Source organism: Coffea arabica, chromosome 2e, assembly GCF_036785885.1.
Source record: "Coffea arabica cultivar ET-39 chromosome 2e, Coffea Arabica ET-39 HiFi, whole genome shotgun sequence".
Classification (NCBI taxonomy): Eukaryota; Viridiplantae; Streptophyta; class Magnoliopsida; order Gentianales; family Rubiaceae; genus Coffea; species Coffea arabica.
In genome coordinates this window covers 76,006,067-76,023,026 of record NC_092313.1, presented here as the reverse complement: position 1 = coordinate 76,023,026, position 16,960 = coordinate 76,006,067, and the positions used below count along the sequence as shown (strand labels likewise).

General features: G+C 36.0%; 2 protein-coding genes across 2 annotated transcripts; one reads left to right on the top strand and one right to left on the bottom strand.

Moving 5' to 3' along the window:
• The first annotated feature begins 4,059 nt into the window (after positions 1-4,059).
• On the top strand, positions 4,060-9,146 carry LOC113733280 (mitochondrial adenine nucleotide transporter ADNT1). The gene is made up of 8 exons (XM_027259580.2): positions 4,060-4,449; positions 5,212-5,260; positions 5,468-5,631; positions 5,911-5,948; positions 6,481-6,593; positions 6,774-6,887; positions 7,667-8,011; positions 8,762-9,146. The coding sequence occupies exons 1-8, from the start codon at positions 4,292-4,294 to the stop codon at positions 8,843-8,845; spliced, it is 1,065 nt and encodes a 354-aa protein (XP_027115381.1). The 5' UTR covers positions 4,060-4,291; the 3' UTR covers positions 8,846-9,146.
• Positions 9,147-9,534: 388 nt separating this feature from the next.
• LOC113729679 (uncharacterized) lies at positions 9,535-10,829 on the bottom strand. Its single transcript, XM_027253933.2, has 2 exons — positions 9,844-10,829; positions 9,535-9,753 (listed from the first exon to the last, which is right to left on the bottom strand). The coding sequence occupies exons 1-2, from the start codon at positions 10,227-10,229 to the stop codon at positions 9,735-9,737; spliced, it is 405 nt and encodes a 134-aa protein (XP_027109734.1). The 5' UTR covers positions 10,230-10,829; the 3' UTR covers positions 9,535-9,734.
• Between the last annotated feature and the right edge of the window lie 6,131 nt (positions 10,830-16,960).

The window sequence follows — 16,960 nt, the reverse complement described above, 5'->3', positions numbered from 1 at the left end:
TTGTAGTTTTGTTTCTATTAATTTTCCATCAATGTACTGGTGGTTTTCCCATTTTTTCTTTTTTTGGTTAGACGGAGGCGTTTGCCTTGTTTGATATTGTCATCTTGAATAATTTAGTGAATTATTTGTACAATTTTATTCGCTTAACATATTTTTTTAACTATATTTTTATCGCACATACATGATATATCATATCAAAAAAGTGCTGCATTATTTTTAAACAAAAATTATCCAAAATAATCTACTATCGAAGCACTCCGTGGGGTTCGCAGCTATTGGGTACGAGTCCTTGGGCGTATAAAATAGATAGGCGCCGAGGCCCAGACCTTGTTAAGATCTTGGAACCTTCACCGAACACAACAAAATGTAGGCCTGCACAAACCCAAATAATGGACAAAGGCGGATTTACACTAAACAGGCTGCCCATATCAATACGTGCAATCTTCTCGTAATTCTCTCCAGAAGTGGCCGAGAATTATGGCATGGCTCTGGCATATGACCTAATAACAGAACGCATAAAATTATCCGCCCTTCTTCTACTTCCAATTTTAATGTTTTCCTGTTCTAAAATTACGAACATATATGGCCTGCAAATTGAAAAGGGGGAAAAAAGAAATCATATAAGGCTTGCCCTTTATATGTTTATTAGTTTCAGAAGTTGCATATCAAAAAATGGTCATTAGTTTTTTCCGTTGTCGCCCAATAAATTTGATGGGGGCCTTGAAAACATTAGATTGAAAATTATTTGAAAAAATGCTCTGTAATCGAAACGAAGAAGGTGGTTAAAAATATTAAATAAATGACACGAAAACGTGCTTTTGATATAATATAAAAAATTTCAAATAATTTGTTATCCGAACACACCATTAAGCCGTATTTATCATGCTGTATATTTAGCTAAAGAGCACTTGAGATTTTGAGTATGAGATCAAAATTGAATGTTTTTAGAATAACTTTCATATTTTAAAAGATAAAACATAAAATTTGACCATATTATCATGAATTACCAGTTGAATAAAGGCATAAATACGTTTCAAAAATTCAAAATTACACATTATTAAATAAAACATCATTAAATATTTAATAAGTGCTTTTACTAAATATTCAATTAAGAGAAGTATTTAATAAGTCGCTCCGAATCTCAAAGGAGCGCGTCTCATACATTGAAAATCACCAAAAGAAACTTAATTGAATATCATGAAAAAGCGTCATGTCAATAAATAATTCAAGACGGCTTGTCTCGCTCTGATTTATTTAAAGCATAATTTATCATTTCAAAGAAAGGAGCACTAGAATTCCAAAGTTTAAGAAGGAAGGATGAGCAGTACCATGTGATTGGTCAATTCTCGCAAACCCTAGTAAACCCTAACACCCTAGGGTTTACCTGGATTTTTAAGGTGCGAGTGAGTTGACTGCGCCAGTTTGTCTCTACTTACATTTTAGTTAGGGATAATTTTAGAAATCTTCCCTAAACTTTGTGATAATTGTAGCAACCTCCATTGAGATTTGAAAAATTATAGAAAAAACCCACCCTAGAGAGTTTGTTTTGGTAATAAATGGTGATGTAAGCACAAAAAGTCTAATGAATATCCTATATTTGCCTCTATTTGATTTACAAAACAAATTAAATGGCAAAAGAAATCAAATATTAGCATTACTTGTTAAGTAAAAAAATTTTAAGATAGTTTTTTGCAGCAAAATTTAGGCCACGTTTTAAGGCATCATTTTTTAATGTCTAAACTTCCTTTTTCCTGTACTAAGTATGTTGTGAAGAAACCGTTTTTGACAAATGCATCACTATTCGTCGGCTATTTTTTAAACTAAACAAGAAATTCATTTAAATGATACAGGAATTGAGTATAATGTATTAAATGATATAAGGTTTAGAGCTTTTGGATAAAGAAATATATATTTTTCCTTTTCTTTACACCTACTCGTCACTTAGGATTTATATAGTTGTCAAAACTATTACAGTCTTTTAATAACACTAAGGAAAGTAAGTGTAATTTTTTAAATTTTAGGGGAGGTGACTACAATTGTTAGAAACCTAGGAGGAGATTTGTGAAATTATTCCTACATTTTATTATCATCCGTCTTTAGCATTAACTGGTCAGCCGGCACAGCCTGGTCGTATTACTGTATTAGTGGGACAATTAGCATGCATGGGCCGGAAATGTCATATTCCAACAATGGAAGTATGGAAGACCTCTCCCAAAAAAAAAAAAAAAAAAATTACTTTATCATTCATGGGAAAATACACATACCTATTTCTTGGTGGGATTTTTTGTTTTTAGGTTGCATCACTCCTGCAATATCACACGGGAAGTGTAACAATTGTTTGAATTTTGAAGTGCTTGTAACAACTGAAACAATTGGAAATCAAATGGAAATATATCCTTGTAATGTTCTATTTCTTTTTTTTTTTTTCCTTTTTTGGGCTCTTCTTTTTGGTTTTTCACATAGGGGAAGGAATGTATTTTTTTTCGATCAGACGCGTGAATCATTATATGACTTAATTAATTGAATCGAAAATACCGTTTCTAGTGAAAAATTGAATTTCGAAAACCTCATGAGACGGAGTTTTCTTGAAAAAACTATTTAGATGGGCCTTTTTTTTTGAGGATATTTCGCCTTTTTTCCTTCTTTTTTTTTCTAAGAGCTTGCAACCAAACGTACGTATGCAGTAACCATAATAAAGAACATACCCTTCAGTTCACCATTCTCTTAATAATTCGCAGAGCCTAAAATAGTTGCTTTTGCAACCTCAAATACCATGCATCAATTGGCTCAAAGATCTAGCTAATTAAATCACAAGAGAGCATCATAGTGCATTGTTTCTAACGCATTCGATCCTACAGCCAAATTCTTCCGTTGAAAGGTTCTACATACTTCTCCACTAATCCAGAGATTAGAGACTTAAACGTTCATTCTGGTAGGCACTAAAAAAAAAAGTATATGAAAAAGTATATTATTTCCAAATTTCCCTCTTAAAGAATGTAAGGTTGTGTTTGGATTGCATTTTCCGTCATTTTTCATGGAAAAATTACTGTAGCGATTTGATATATGTGAGGAAAAAAGATAATAGGAAAATGTGATCACGAAAAACGATAATATTTTCCGACGAAAACAAGCAACCAAGCATGGCCTAAATAATCGCATTCAATCTTTAATTTCTAATAATGACTTCGACTTCGACTGCACTTAAAAATTTTAGTCCAATGACACCAGACGAAATTTCCCTTTACAGAACCTCGCCTTCCCACGCGTCCGATTATGAGCACCGAAGAGACTGTAGAGTAGCTCACTTTTTCCCAACTTCCAGCGAGCGAGGAGCCCACTAGCGCCAGCCACACATATTTGCAATCCCAACCCCCAAACCCCGCAAAACCAACCACCACTTATTTAAAACAAACCAATAAATGCACACTAAGATGCCTCCCATCTATACCTCAAATTGCACTTTAACCCACGAATTTTTATTTTAGATATTTTGACCACTTATTGTTATTTTTTCGTGCGAAATTATCCCTCTAATTGCTTTTTCCTTTTTTTGGTTTTTTCACATGTTACTAACTGCTTCATTCCCTTTGCTATTACTTGTATATTTAAAATAAATTTTTAATATTAAATAAAAAGAAATCTATTAGTTTATAATTAATATGTTCATAATGTAGATAAACTGCCAATTAGCCTGTTCATAATGTAGATAAATTCTAATTTGCTTATTGCTATCCCGGACGTACAACATAAAATAAAAAGATTGACTTAACAGAAAAAAAAAACATTTTGGTCGTACAAATAGGAACGAAGTTGTTAGTAGCATTTGAGAAGAGACGAAAAACAAAAGCAATATTGAAAAGAAATAGAAAAAAGAAGAAGAAAAAGGAATAACAAAAATAATTAAAACAGTAGATAAATCGAGAAGTGATTAACGAAAAATAAGTTGAGGGGAATAAAGTAGTAATTGGATAATAGTTTATGGGGTATAGTGCAATTACCCAAAAAGGGCAAAATGAGTGGCAGGCAGAGCTGGTTAAGTAGGACTGTAGTAGGAGTCGTCACTTTGATCCCCGCCGCCACGCGCTCCCACTCGCATTAGCACCCCTACGCTGCCGCATTTCAAGTGTCACCTTTCTCCGCCATATTCATTAGCAGCCGCCGCCGAACACCGAAAATGTTTGCCTTTTAAGACGTTCAAAGATCCGATCGTCGTCGGTCTAGGGTTCCGGCGAGTAATTTTATTTAATAAATTATTTGCAGAGGAAGTAGGTTATCGGATTGTAGGTATTCTATGGCTTCGGAGGATGTGAAGTCGAGTGAATCGGCAGTCTCGAAGATTGTGAATTTTGCTGAAGAAGCCAAGCTTGCCAGAGAAGAAATTAAGCCCACTAGCCACGCTGTTCTCAGTATCTGCAAGTCTCTTGTCGCCGGTGGTGTCGCTGGTGGTGTGTAAGTGTTTTCTTATATTTGATTTATTAATACTGAGAGCACTAAGAAATTCACAAGCCCACTAGCCACTAGCTCACTGTTTTTTCCCCATGATACAGATTGATTTCATGTGCATATGATTTGTTTGACTTGTCCGTGCTTATTTTTATTGGTATGTTGTACTACTACTGAGCGAATAACAATTTTTTCTGGGAGCTTGGCACCAATATTTCTGAAACTTTATGGAGGAAATAAGTTCAGTTGAAAGTTTTTATCCTTTAGGATTTGGCAGTTTTATATAAGGATTGATAACTAGGAGAAAGGTGCTTTGGGAAAAATACAAAGGGAGAGTTGGAAAAAGTACGTCTAATATAAACAAGTTTATTTTTAATTTATCATTTAATTTCTTTGAAATCAATGATCGTATGGAGATGTCCAGAGATCCATCTTTGCTTAACTGTGCATTCGCTAAGGGCAAGCCTTAGGGTCCGTTTTAGGATCAGTGACTGTTCTAGACGAGGCACGGTTGAAACTTTTATCGACTTTTCCCCCATTCTTTGCCTTATTTGAGCATTACTACCTACTAAAGATGGTTAACTCAGTAGACACCTTGCTATGTAGGTAGTCAGTTGTGATTGGCTCAGCTGTTCAGCATATAGATTCTTTGCAGCTTGTTTCTTTCCTGTTTCATGTCTGACCTCTTGTAGAATAAATTTACCAACAAAAAGTGCTTCAATTAATGCTATTGTATCATCTCATGAAGTTGTTTTTGGTCCACTGCAGATCACGTACTGCTGTAGCCCCATTGGAACGGCTGAAAATTTTACTTCAGGTTAGTTTGCTTTTCCTTGATGCTATTTTATGTTTGTGTTGTGTATAAAGTTCCTATCTTGATATGTTATAAAGAATAAACTTTTGTCACACTTCATGCACATCATTTCAAGGACCCCCATTTGATTTTCGAGAACAATTTTGATTAAGTTGTGTAGTCTACAAAAATTTATCACAGATTACATTAGCTGCATGTAAACAATTGCAGGTTCAAAATCCACATAACATAAAGTACAGTGGTACAGTTCAAGGCTTGAAATATATTTGGAGAACTGAGGGTTTTAGGGGATTGTTCAAAGGCAATGGGACCAATTGTGCTCGCATTGTCCCAAATTCTGCAGTAAAGTTCTTTAGCTATGAGCAAGCTTCCAAGTATGTTGTTTTCAGTGATGTAGTTCCACTAACAAAGATATTTTTAGTACATGATGATTCATGAGGTGCTGTTGGTCATTGATCTTTTGGATTTTCTGTATGTTGACCTGTTGGAGACCTCGAGATTCTGGTAGCACTTTAATATGCTAAAATAAATCCTTCCATTTGGCTAGCAGCTAGATTTTTTTTTCCCTTTTGTTAATTTGAGTTCATTCAGTTTCTGGTGGTTTTATTGTATGTGTTCCCTTTGTTGACATTTCCTTTTTATCATTGGAACAGGGGTATACTGTGGCTATATCGAGAGAAAACTGGAAATGGTATGTTCATTCTTCCTTTCTACCATGACATTGTTGAGGGGACATATCTTTTTGTGTATTACCTAATTATTATTTCTGAGTTGATCATCATTGAACATGACAATGGTTTAATATCCAAAGCAATGGATGCTTTTATTGCTCGGTTCAGTTTGTTCCATTTGTGCTTTTACTCATTGCACGTGGTTCTGTAGGTTTGAGTTGATTATGAGATCTGAATGTACTTCTGTTCTTTAGAAGCAAAACTTCTGGTAGTTCTTTAGGTTCTGGCTCCAGTCTTATTGTGATTGTCAAGATTTTGAGTTCATCTTCCTCATTTTTTATATGACCGTGTCTGCACAGGTATGCTGCTTTCACAACAGCAAATTATTTTCACTCACCAGTTATGTCAGGCAACTTGAGATTCTTTTGTGATATTAACTGATGTGGATTCTTTTAAAATTTGTTGATTTTCATGCCATTCTGTCACAGAATGTTGGCAGTTCTATGGCAACAAGTATGGAGTTCATTTTGAATCTTTAACCTTTTTTTGCAGAGGATGCTGAACTCACTCCTCTATTGCGGCTTGGAGCGGGAGCTTGTGCTGGAATAATTGCCATGTCTGCGACATATCCAATGGACATGGTACGAGGAAGATTGACCGTACAGGTAACTTTTCAAGTCTATCCTACAAATGTGATTACGTATGAAGCTTCTTACCTGTTAGCAGTTGGCCAAGAGGTGGCTATGACCTCATATCTTTTTTTAGCAGTTTTAGTCATTAATAGTCTCCATGTTACGATTACCTGTTAGCACTTCCATAACATCATATCCTTTGCTTGTTTGCAGACTGAGAAGTCTCCCTATCAGTACAGGGGAATGTTTCATGCTTTAGCCACTGTTCTCCGAGAGGAAGGCCCCCGGGCTTTGTACAAGGGCTGGCTTCCTTCTGTTATTGGAGTTGTAAGTTCTGCTTTTTGTGTGACTTACTTTATCTTTCCCTTCCAGTTAACCGTAAAGAAGTGCATTTAGCAGAGGTTTATGCTTTGCTTTGTTTCTTTTGAATTCTGGAGATTTTAGTACTGTTCATACTTCATCAGCGATCACAAGATACTTATTGTTGCAAGTAGTTCTCACTGGAGATTAACAGTAGCGTAAAATTGAAAAGTCTGTTTCCCTTTTTAGGTAATGGTGCGGCTTAGACAATTTCCAATGTATTGCAACTGATTCTGTATATTGTAGAACTTGTACTCCGACATTCGTCTATTGTGGGAGAAGAAACTGTTGTATTTATGCATCATGATGTTCTTCGTCTAATGTTCTGTACTCAATTTCCTTTCGGAGTAATTGGGTGCTATGATGCTGCATTTGAATTTTGCCTCTTTCTCCATCTGTAGAACTAATGTGGGGCAGGATGGATGAAGGAAGGAAATATTCTATTTTTCTAAGCTGTTGCATGCTTGGAGCTGGGCTTTGTGCCTTACTCTAATTAATCACATAATTTTTTTTGGGATAATTCTTCTGGAAAGTTATAAAATTTCCTAGTCTTTAGAGGTATTTCATACTTTGAAATGTTGAAGTGGACAGCTATATCTTGGTTATGGTTTGCATAGTGTGTACTTTTCTTTCCTGAGTTAATCGTTGCTGATTAGACTACTGATTTGATGCTCAAGACTTGCATGATAATCTTGTTCCCTATCGTCTTTTCTGTGGAACTCATATGAACAATGTCGTTTATGCAGATTCCATATGTGGGTCTCAACTTTGCTGTGTATGAATCATTAAAGGATTGGTTGGTTAAGGCTAAACCTTTTGGGCTTGTTGAAGACTCGGAATTAGGTGTTATAACAAGACTTGCATGTGGGGCTGCAGCTGGGACTGTTGGTCAAACTGTTGCTTACCCTTTTGATGTTATGCGAAGAAGAATGCAGATGGTGGGATGGAAAGATGCCGCTTCTGTTGTCACTGGTGATGGAAGGAGCAAAGCTCCACTTGAGTATACCGGCATGATTGATGCCTTCAGGAAAACTGTGAGGCACGAGGGCTTCAAAGCCTTGTACAAGGGTCTGGTCCCCAACTCAGTCAAGGTTGGTTTCTGAACCCTAGTAGCAATTTTCCTTGCTTTTGTCTCTATTTCTTCGTCCTCACATTTTGCATTTTGAGGTTCTAATTTACCTGGCTTCTGTTAAATCTGATTGATTGTGTATGTGTATAAATCTACATACTTATGTCTACACACGCACACACAGAGTATATACTACTCTGTCTGATACCATCCATCTTACATGCTATTTTCTGATGGGATGATTTTGAGTAGCATCCTAGCATGGATGGAGAGATTAAAGTTATTTACAATTTCGACAACAGATACTCATTTTTCCGATTTGGCCAAATGAAGCTTTCTTGCAAAAGATTGTGTGGAAGTGAAATAAATCCCATTCCAATAATATTTCATAAGATGTTAGGCAGGCTTACTCTAGAAATCTAAATATGGATGGAATGGAGTTAGTTTGCTTAATGTGCTTCTTCTATTGAGCAGTAGAATCGTAGATATCTGCTCGAAGTAATAGTTAACTTCATTTCTACACGGGGTATGGTTACTTGCATTTGGCTGATGATGTTGTTAAGCTGCCGATGGATGTGTTTTGTTTCCCAGTTGACAGAAAACTTTCTTGAATGCACTACCTGAGAACTCAGATTTTACTTGGTTGACTGTCTAAGAAGTCATTTTAGTCTTTTTAACGTCACATTGCCATCTTTATAAGTTGACTCATTCATTATATATACCATGAAAAGTCGGATGATATGTTTGATCAACTTCATTGTTAATTATTCAGGTCGTCCCGTCAATAGCTATTGCATTTGTGACGTACGAGCAAGTGAAGGACTTACTTGGCGTTGAGATCAGGATATCAGACTGACAAGAGAGCCTTGCATATTTTTTTTTTTTTGGGTTGCATGTGAAATTTTTATAGACAAGGAGAAGAGCAATCGCAACATGGTTATGGCCTCTCCATCCCTGAGAGAATTTAGAGACCTGCTCTAGTCTGTCTATATGTTGCTTCTCTGTTTAGCCATGTCTATATGTTTTGCCCTTCCAAGTGCTTTAGCATGTAGCAGTTGCCATTCAGATGATGTGTCAATAATGATATGGCTGACGAATATTGCAATAACTGCCTTGGTTGTGTCCCTGATAAAGCAGAACCCATCAGATTTATTGTGCGTCCGACGTTTCATCAGGAATTTTATTTTTGGTGGCTCATTTCAGTTTTTAAGAGATTATCCGTTGATAGAATGCGAAAGCTATGCATATTCTCTCAAATTGGAAGATTAAGATGAAAAAAAAAAAAAAAGAGTCACTGAACATGTAGGTCTTGCGGCGCTAGAGTGCTCGAATGCAGTGGGTATCTTTCTGCATCATCCCATTAGATAGACGGAACAAATGCAAGCCTTGAGTGGTCAAAGTCACCGTTCGGGGTCATTTGTGGCCTCTTCGATGCAATTAATCATTGAAAAGGCCATTAAGTAGATGGAAGAGAGAAACTTGTTGCATTCCAGTCTACTTGGAGAAGAAGTATTGTCCTTCATGCATAGCGAAGAAAAATAATAATAATAATAAGAACAGCGTATTATTATTTCCGTCAAAGCAAAAAAGGTGTTGTTGGTAATTGGTATGGGCCATCAACCACAAAACTAGCAGGTAAACAACGAAATTACACAGAGCACTACTCCTCCTTTGAAAAAGCAAAGCTGGTGCTTTGCATGCGGGCTCCCGAAGGTGCGGGACATGGGCGCTGTTGGGGTGTATTTTCACACTTGTCTGAAGTGCCTGTACAATAAAGAAGAAAAAAGATCAAAAATTTTCTTCTATATATTTTTTAAGAGTTGAGATTGAGAGAAGAGGCTCATTAGGCTTTACCTGCAATCTCTTGCCCTGGTCTGAAACCTCGCAGATTGCCGTTCAGGAGGAGCTCTGAACTCGCACATCTGTCGCTTTCTAATTATCTGTAAACTTGGTGAGAGGGGGTGCCTCGGTCTTGAATCTTTGTGGGTGTTTTCATCAAAATTTTCTAAATCTAAACATTCTTCGGGAGATAAAGAAAGGAAGGAAAGGAGGATGAGAAGATTCAATTCCCAGAGGGGGGATGAAGGGTTAACGCCGCTCGTACTTGTATCCAAACTGATTCTGCTGTTGATCATACCAATAATGTTATCTTCGTCCTTTTCTTCTTCTTGCAGTTCCTCCACATCTCTATCTCTATCTCTATCTCCTCCTCCTGCAGTCATGCCAGATTCTTCTGCCATCTCTTTCCTGTCACGGAAATGCGAGGCTGTGTTTTAATACCACGGACGGCAGGGAAATCTCTAATGGAAGTCGACCAAGAAGAGCCCTATTTGCCACATGCCATTAATCAAGATAATTTGTGGCCTATCATCTCCGAAACAGACTTTGAAAAGGAAAAAAATGGTATTTCCAAATTTAATGTAGCCCTTTTTTTTTTTCCTTCTTCTTCTTTTCCCCTGTTGGAAGCAACAGAAGTCCAAGTAACTCTATTAGAATGAAACGTTACGTGGTTGATATTCTATTTTCTTTCCCTCAAAAAAATATTCGAATCAATTCCGAAATTTATTTCAGGAAAAAGAAAACCTTGGATTGCTAGTAGTATTTGATTATCTATATGTATATGACCACCATTCTTTTGGGACGTGAATTATCAGGTTTGCACAATAACTCCTCCATCTTGTGAAGATGCGTTGGAAGTTAGAAGTGGCTAAATTGGGACGGAGACGAGCCGAATAGCAGCGGTTTTGACGGTTTATTCAGCTGTGGGATTTTGGTATTGATGGATGATGACACGTTTATGGAGCCAAACTAAGATTAGGGACACTGTCTGTTAATCAAATTGTTGTTGTGCATGAATTAAGTTTTTTTTTTTTTTTCCTGGTTCTAGTTCAATTTATACCAACTAAAAGGCTTTTGTGCCTTTTTCCTCTTTTGTCTTTTAAATTATTTTCTTCCTTTTTTTATTTTTTGAAAAGCCAATATATCAACATTAATTTTCCAACCATTATTCACTACTTCATATTTGGTGTACTACTTTTGATATGTTCTACATCTATCCTTGCGATAGAAATTGCTCTTTTTGTTTTTTTAGTGTAAGAAAAATTACTTCCTTTTAGTATAAATGGAAGGATTCAAATTCAAGATCTCTCACTTACACTCCTTCTGCTAAGGGCTGAGCCATCCAACACATTCCTCCTGCACGATAAAAATTGCTTAAATAACTATAAATACATAACCCAAGTTAACTAGTTCCTTCTCCCGTAACTTCCCTCTATTTTTAATTTCTTTTGCAGTGATATTTGTTTTCTTTTCTTTTTGTGAAATTAACCTAACTAGTGCTTTGTAACTATAGTTGTATATATACATACATATACATATACATATATATATATATATATATTGTATCTGTTCACATTCTGCACATCATCGTAATATACATACATAGCAATCGTCCCTTAACTTCCTGGGAGCAACTGTCCCTATCTCTTATTCATAAATTTACCCGGCTTACAGGGAAAAAATTATTTTTACAATATGGTAATTTTATAATAACTAAAACAAACTTGAATTGCTTTGTACACTTCTTGTTGTGTGAATTGTTACTTACTAGAAAATATAGTGTCTAAATTCTTATTTATCTTTAAAATGGGGGTAACATACAGTTGGATCTTCATTCATAAATTAACTGCAACATAGTGACTCATTTTAGAGTATTTTTTTAGCAAAATTTGTTACTGTAGGGTTCTTTAGGATAATTTTAGATAAAGTTTAGGAAAACTTTTAAAATCTTTTTAAGTAATGTACAAATAATAGGAATCCAAACAAACCCATGGCATTAGAGAAACAAAAATTTAAGGGTTCATAACAATTGCTCCCCTATTATGAAACTAGTCTAATATGTATTATATTTGGAACTTTAACGAACAAAAAGTAAAGAATGAAAACGAAGAAAGAAAGAAAGAGAAATGGAACTGGAATTAGTAGAATTGCTTCTTTTTTTCTATTCATCTCTTCCTACTACTAGTACATATATATAGGAACTTTAGTCGGTTGTTTTGCTTTGGAGATGCAGCCACCATTGAATATCACGTGATGCCGTCCTTTTGCTCCAATCTGCATTGCCTTGACATCCAACAACATGTGCAGCCTTTCTATTTATCAAAGTGAGTTCATTTATCAAAGTGAGGCGCCGTACTCATCTTTCAAGATGGAGGCCCACTTCACAACACTCTCCCTTTGGATTTCAAGTACACGAAGAATATACCTCGTTAAAACCTTATTAGAGAAAAAAAAAATCCTGTGGAAAAAAAATTCTAGTGAAGGAAAAAGAGTACACTATTCTTGTGTATTGATTGCTCCCCTGATTCAAATATCAATTGAGATCTTTGAGCCGATGCATTCCGATATTTCTCACTAATTTTTCAAATGTTGCAGTCGGCAATGGCTTGGTAAATAAATCTGCCAGATTATGATCTGATCTGATTTGTTGTACATCAATTTCACCATTCTTTTGCAAATCATGAGTGAAGAAGAATTTTGGTGAAATATGTTTCGTCTTATTTTCTTTGATATATCCTCCCTTCAATTGGGCTATACAAGCTGTATTGTCTTCATACAATATCATCGGAGGATTCTCTATCTTAGACAATAGGCCACAATTCTTCTGAATATAGTGTGACAAAGATTTGAGCCAAACGCTCTCTCGACTTGCCTCATGAATTGCTAATACTTCAGCATGATTTGACGAAGTGGCAGTTAGCGTCTGTTTGGTAGATCTCCATGAAACGGCTGTACCACTACATGTAAATATATAGCCAGTTTGAGATTTTGCTTTGTGTGGATCTGATAGATACCCAGCATCAGCATATCCGAGCAATTCATGTCGAGATGCTTTCGAATAATATAGGCCAAGATCAATTGTCCCGTGGAAATAACGAAAAATATGTTTAATACCATTCCAATGTCGTCGAGTAGGAGAAGAACTAAACCTTGCTAATAAATTTACGGCAAATGATATATCTGGCCTTGTACAATTAGCGAGATATATTAGCGCACCAATGGCACTAAGATATGGTACTTCTGGACCAAGTATCTCTTCATCTGTCTCCTTTGGTCTAAACGGATCCTTAGCAGGATCAAGTGATCTGACGATCATTGGGGTACTCAATGGATGTGTTTTATCCATATAAAACTGCTTTAATACCTTCTGGGTATAAGTGGTTTGGTGTACAAAAATCCCATTCTCTAAATGTTCAATTTGTAAACCAAGGCAAAACTTGGTTTTTCCAAAATCTTTGATCTCAAATTTTTTCTTCAAATATTCAATTGCCTCTTGAAGTTGCTCAGGGGTTCCAATCAAATTGAAATCATCAACATATACAGCAATAATTACAAAATTTGATCCATTTTTCTTTATAAAAACACATGGACATATAGGGTCATTAGTATAACCTTCTTTGATCAGGCATTCACTAAGATGATTATATCACATACATCCAGATTGTTTAAACCCATACAAATACCTTTGTAATTTAATGGAATAAGTCTCTCTCAACTTTGATTTATATGCTTCAGGCATGTTAAATCTTTTAGGGATTTTCATATAGATATCGTTTTCTAATGTGCCATATAAATATGCAGTGACAACGTCCATTAGACGCATATCAAGATTTTCATGCACTGCTAGGCTTTCCAGATATCTAAACATGATTCCATCCATTACCGGAGAATATGTTTCATCATAATCAATCCCTGGTCTTTGTGAAAAACCTTGGGCTACAAGTCTTGCCTTATATCTGACAATTTCATTTTTCTCATTTCTTTTCCTTACAAAGAACCATTTGTATCCCACCGGTTGTACATTTTCTGGTGTTTGGACTACAGGTCCAAAAACTTTTCTTTTTGTCAGTGAGTCTAATTCAGCTTGAATCGCATCCTTCCACTTGGGCTAGTCATTTCTTCGCCGACACTCGTTAATTGAACGGGGTTCATGATCATCATTTTCTTCTATAATATCAAGTGCTATATTATATGCGAATGCATTGTCAATGATTATATCTTTTCGATTCCAACCTTTTCTTGTAGTGACAAAATTTATTGAATTTTCGATCACTTCTTCAGGAGCGGGCTCTTCAAGAGCAATTTCTTTAGAAAATTGAGTTTTGTCACTATCAGTTGTTTGAGGTGCTTGAATAATTTGCAAATCCTCGATTTTATTATTTATTCCCCTTTTCTTCCGAGAATTTTTATCTTTGGAACCGAGAGGCCTGTCACACTTCAGGCGTGTATTAGATTCGCTAGCACTTTTAATTTGTCCTTTTGGGATATCCAGTTTTATCGGGGTATTTGCTGCAGCAATGTATGATCTAGTAACTCTACTGGCATTACTAAATGCATCTGGTAATTGATTTGCAATTTGTTGCAAATGTATAATTCTTTGAACTTCCAATTCACATTGTTTGGTACGATGATCAAGGAAATCTAAGGATATTTTTCAAGTGATTTCCTTTTTCGATTGATTTTTATCTCCCCATAATGTCGGAAAATGCGATTCATCAAAATGACAATCTGCAAATCTAGCAGTAAATAAATCACCTGTTAATGGCTCAAGATAATGAATTATCGAAGGTGATTCATATCCAACATATATACCTAACCTTCGTTGGGGGCCCATTTTGGTGCGTTTGGGCGGTGCAATAGGAACATAGATCGCACACCCAAATATGCGCAAGTGAGAAATATTGGGTTCATGACCAAAAGCGAATTGCATGGGCGAATAATTATGATAACTAGTCGGCCTGATTCTCACAAGTGTTGCTGCATGTAATATAGCATGCCCCCATGCCGATACTGGGAGTTTAGCTTTCATTAATAATGGTCGAGAAATTAATTATAACTTTTTAATAAATGATTCAGTTAGACCTTTTTGTGTATGAACATGGGCTACAGGATGTTCAACTGTTATACCAATCGACATGCAATAATCATCAAATGCATGTGAGGAATATTCACCAGCATTGTCTAGACGAATTTTCTTGATTGGATAATTAGGAAATTGTGCTCGCAACTTTATTATTTGAGCAAGTAATCTCGCAAACGCTAAGTTGTGAGTGGATAATAAACATACATGTGACCATCTAGTTGATGCATCAATTAGCACCATAAAATAGCGAAATAGTCCACATGGTGGATCTACAGGCCCACATATATCACCCTGAATTCGTTCTAGAAAAGTAGGGGATTCAGTTCCTACTTTGGCTGGTGATGGTCTAACAATTAATTTTCCTTGTGAGCAGGCAACACATGAGAATTCATTAGAATTTAATACTTTTTGTCTTTTTAATGAATGGCCATGCGAATTCTCGATTATTCGCCTCATCATTATACTGCCAGGATGTTGAAGGCGATCATGCCAAATTATAAAGTTATTGGGATTAGGGGACTTCTGGTCCTCTAGATGATTTATTTCAGCTGCACTTATTTTTGTATAATATAATCCAGATGAAAGAGAAGGCAGTTTTTCTAATACACATTTCTTGCCAGAAATGGTATTTGTGATCAGTAAATATTCTGCATTTGTCTCATTAATTGTCTCGAGATGATATCTATTTCGGCGAATATCTTTAAAACTTAACAAATTTCTTCGAGACTTGGTAGAGAGTAGTGCATTTGGTATCATTATTTTAGTTCCTTCAGGGAGATATATAGTGGCTCTTCCGGAACCTTCAATCAATTTGGCACTACCACATATCGTATTGACATTTATTTCTCCCATATTCAGATGGGAAAAATACTTTTTATGTTTTAATATGGTGTGCGTAGTTGCACTATCAATGAGACAAATATTATCATCGATATTAGTTAATCCCAAATATTTGACATCAATTTCTTCTTCAGGAATAAAGGTAATTTCTTCGTTAAGAAGAAAAGCGATGTCTTCTTCAGGAAGAAAGCAAAGAAAATAAACATTAATAAAATACAACTATTAACAAAATAAAATACAAATGATAATAAAGGTCGTAAATTACACAACTGATAAAAAAAATTATATAAAAACAAAATAACAAAAATTTAAACATTGGGCCGTTGATCACTTGGCACCGTCAGGATGCTCAAGAAAATTGGCTACATCTAGATGCGTTATATCGGTATTTATAACATCATCAAAAATATTATTTTGCTCGATAACATTGGTCTCGACACCTTTTTTTTTCTTTTCAGGGATGCTTGATATAAGTCGACGAGGTGCTTGGCCGTACGGCAGGTACGGGACCAATGGTCTTCCATACCACATCGAAAGCATTTATCTTCATATTGTTTCTTTTGCTCGCCTTGCTCCATATTATTGTCTCGTTCTCGCTTCTGGGGGTAATTTGGCCTTTTATCATGATTATAATCATTATAATGATAAGGCACAAATCTACCACGGCCACGTCCACGACCACGGCCACGGCCACGTCCGCGACCACGACCTCTTCCACGACCATGACCGGAAGTTGAGGCTTGGGTCACATTCACTTCGGGGAATGGACTAGTACCAGTTGGTCGGGACTCATGATTTTTTAGTAATAGCTCATTATTTTGCTCCGCTAATAAAAGGCATGTAATGAGTTCAGAATATTTTCTAAACCCTTTTTCTCGATATTGCTGCTGCAGGAGCACATTCGAGACATGGAAGGTGGAAAATATTTTTTCCAACATATCCTCATCGGTCACACTTTCCCCACATAATTTTAATTGGGAAGTGATCCGGAACATAACTGAATTATATTCAGCTACAGTTTTAAAATCTTGTAGGCATAGGTGGAGCCAATCATATCTTGCCTTTAGTAGTACGACCAACTTCAGGTGGTCGAACATTTCTTTTAAATCGGTCCTAAGGTCAAGTGGATTTTTGTCCGTCAAATATTCCATTTTTAAACCCTGGTCAAGATGATGACGTAGGAATATCATGGCCTTGGCTCGATCTTGG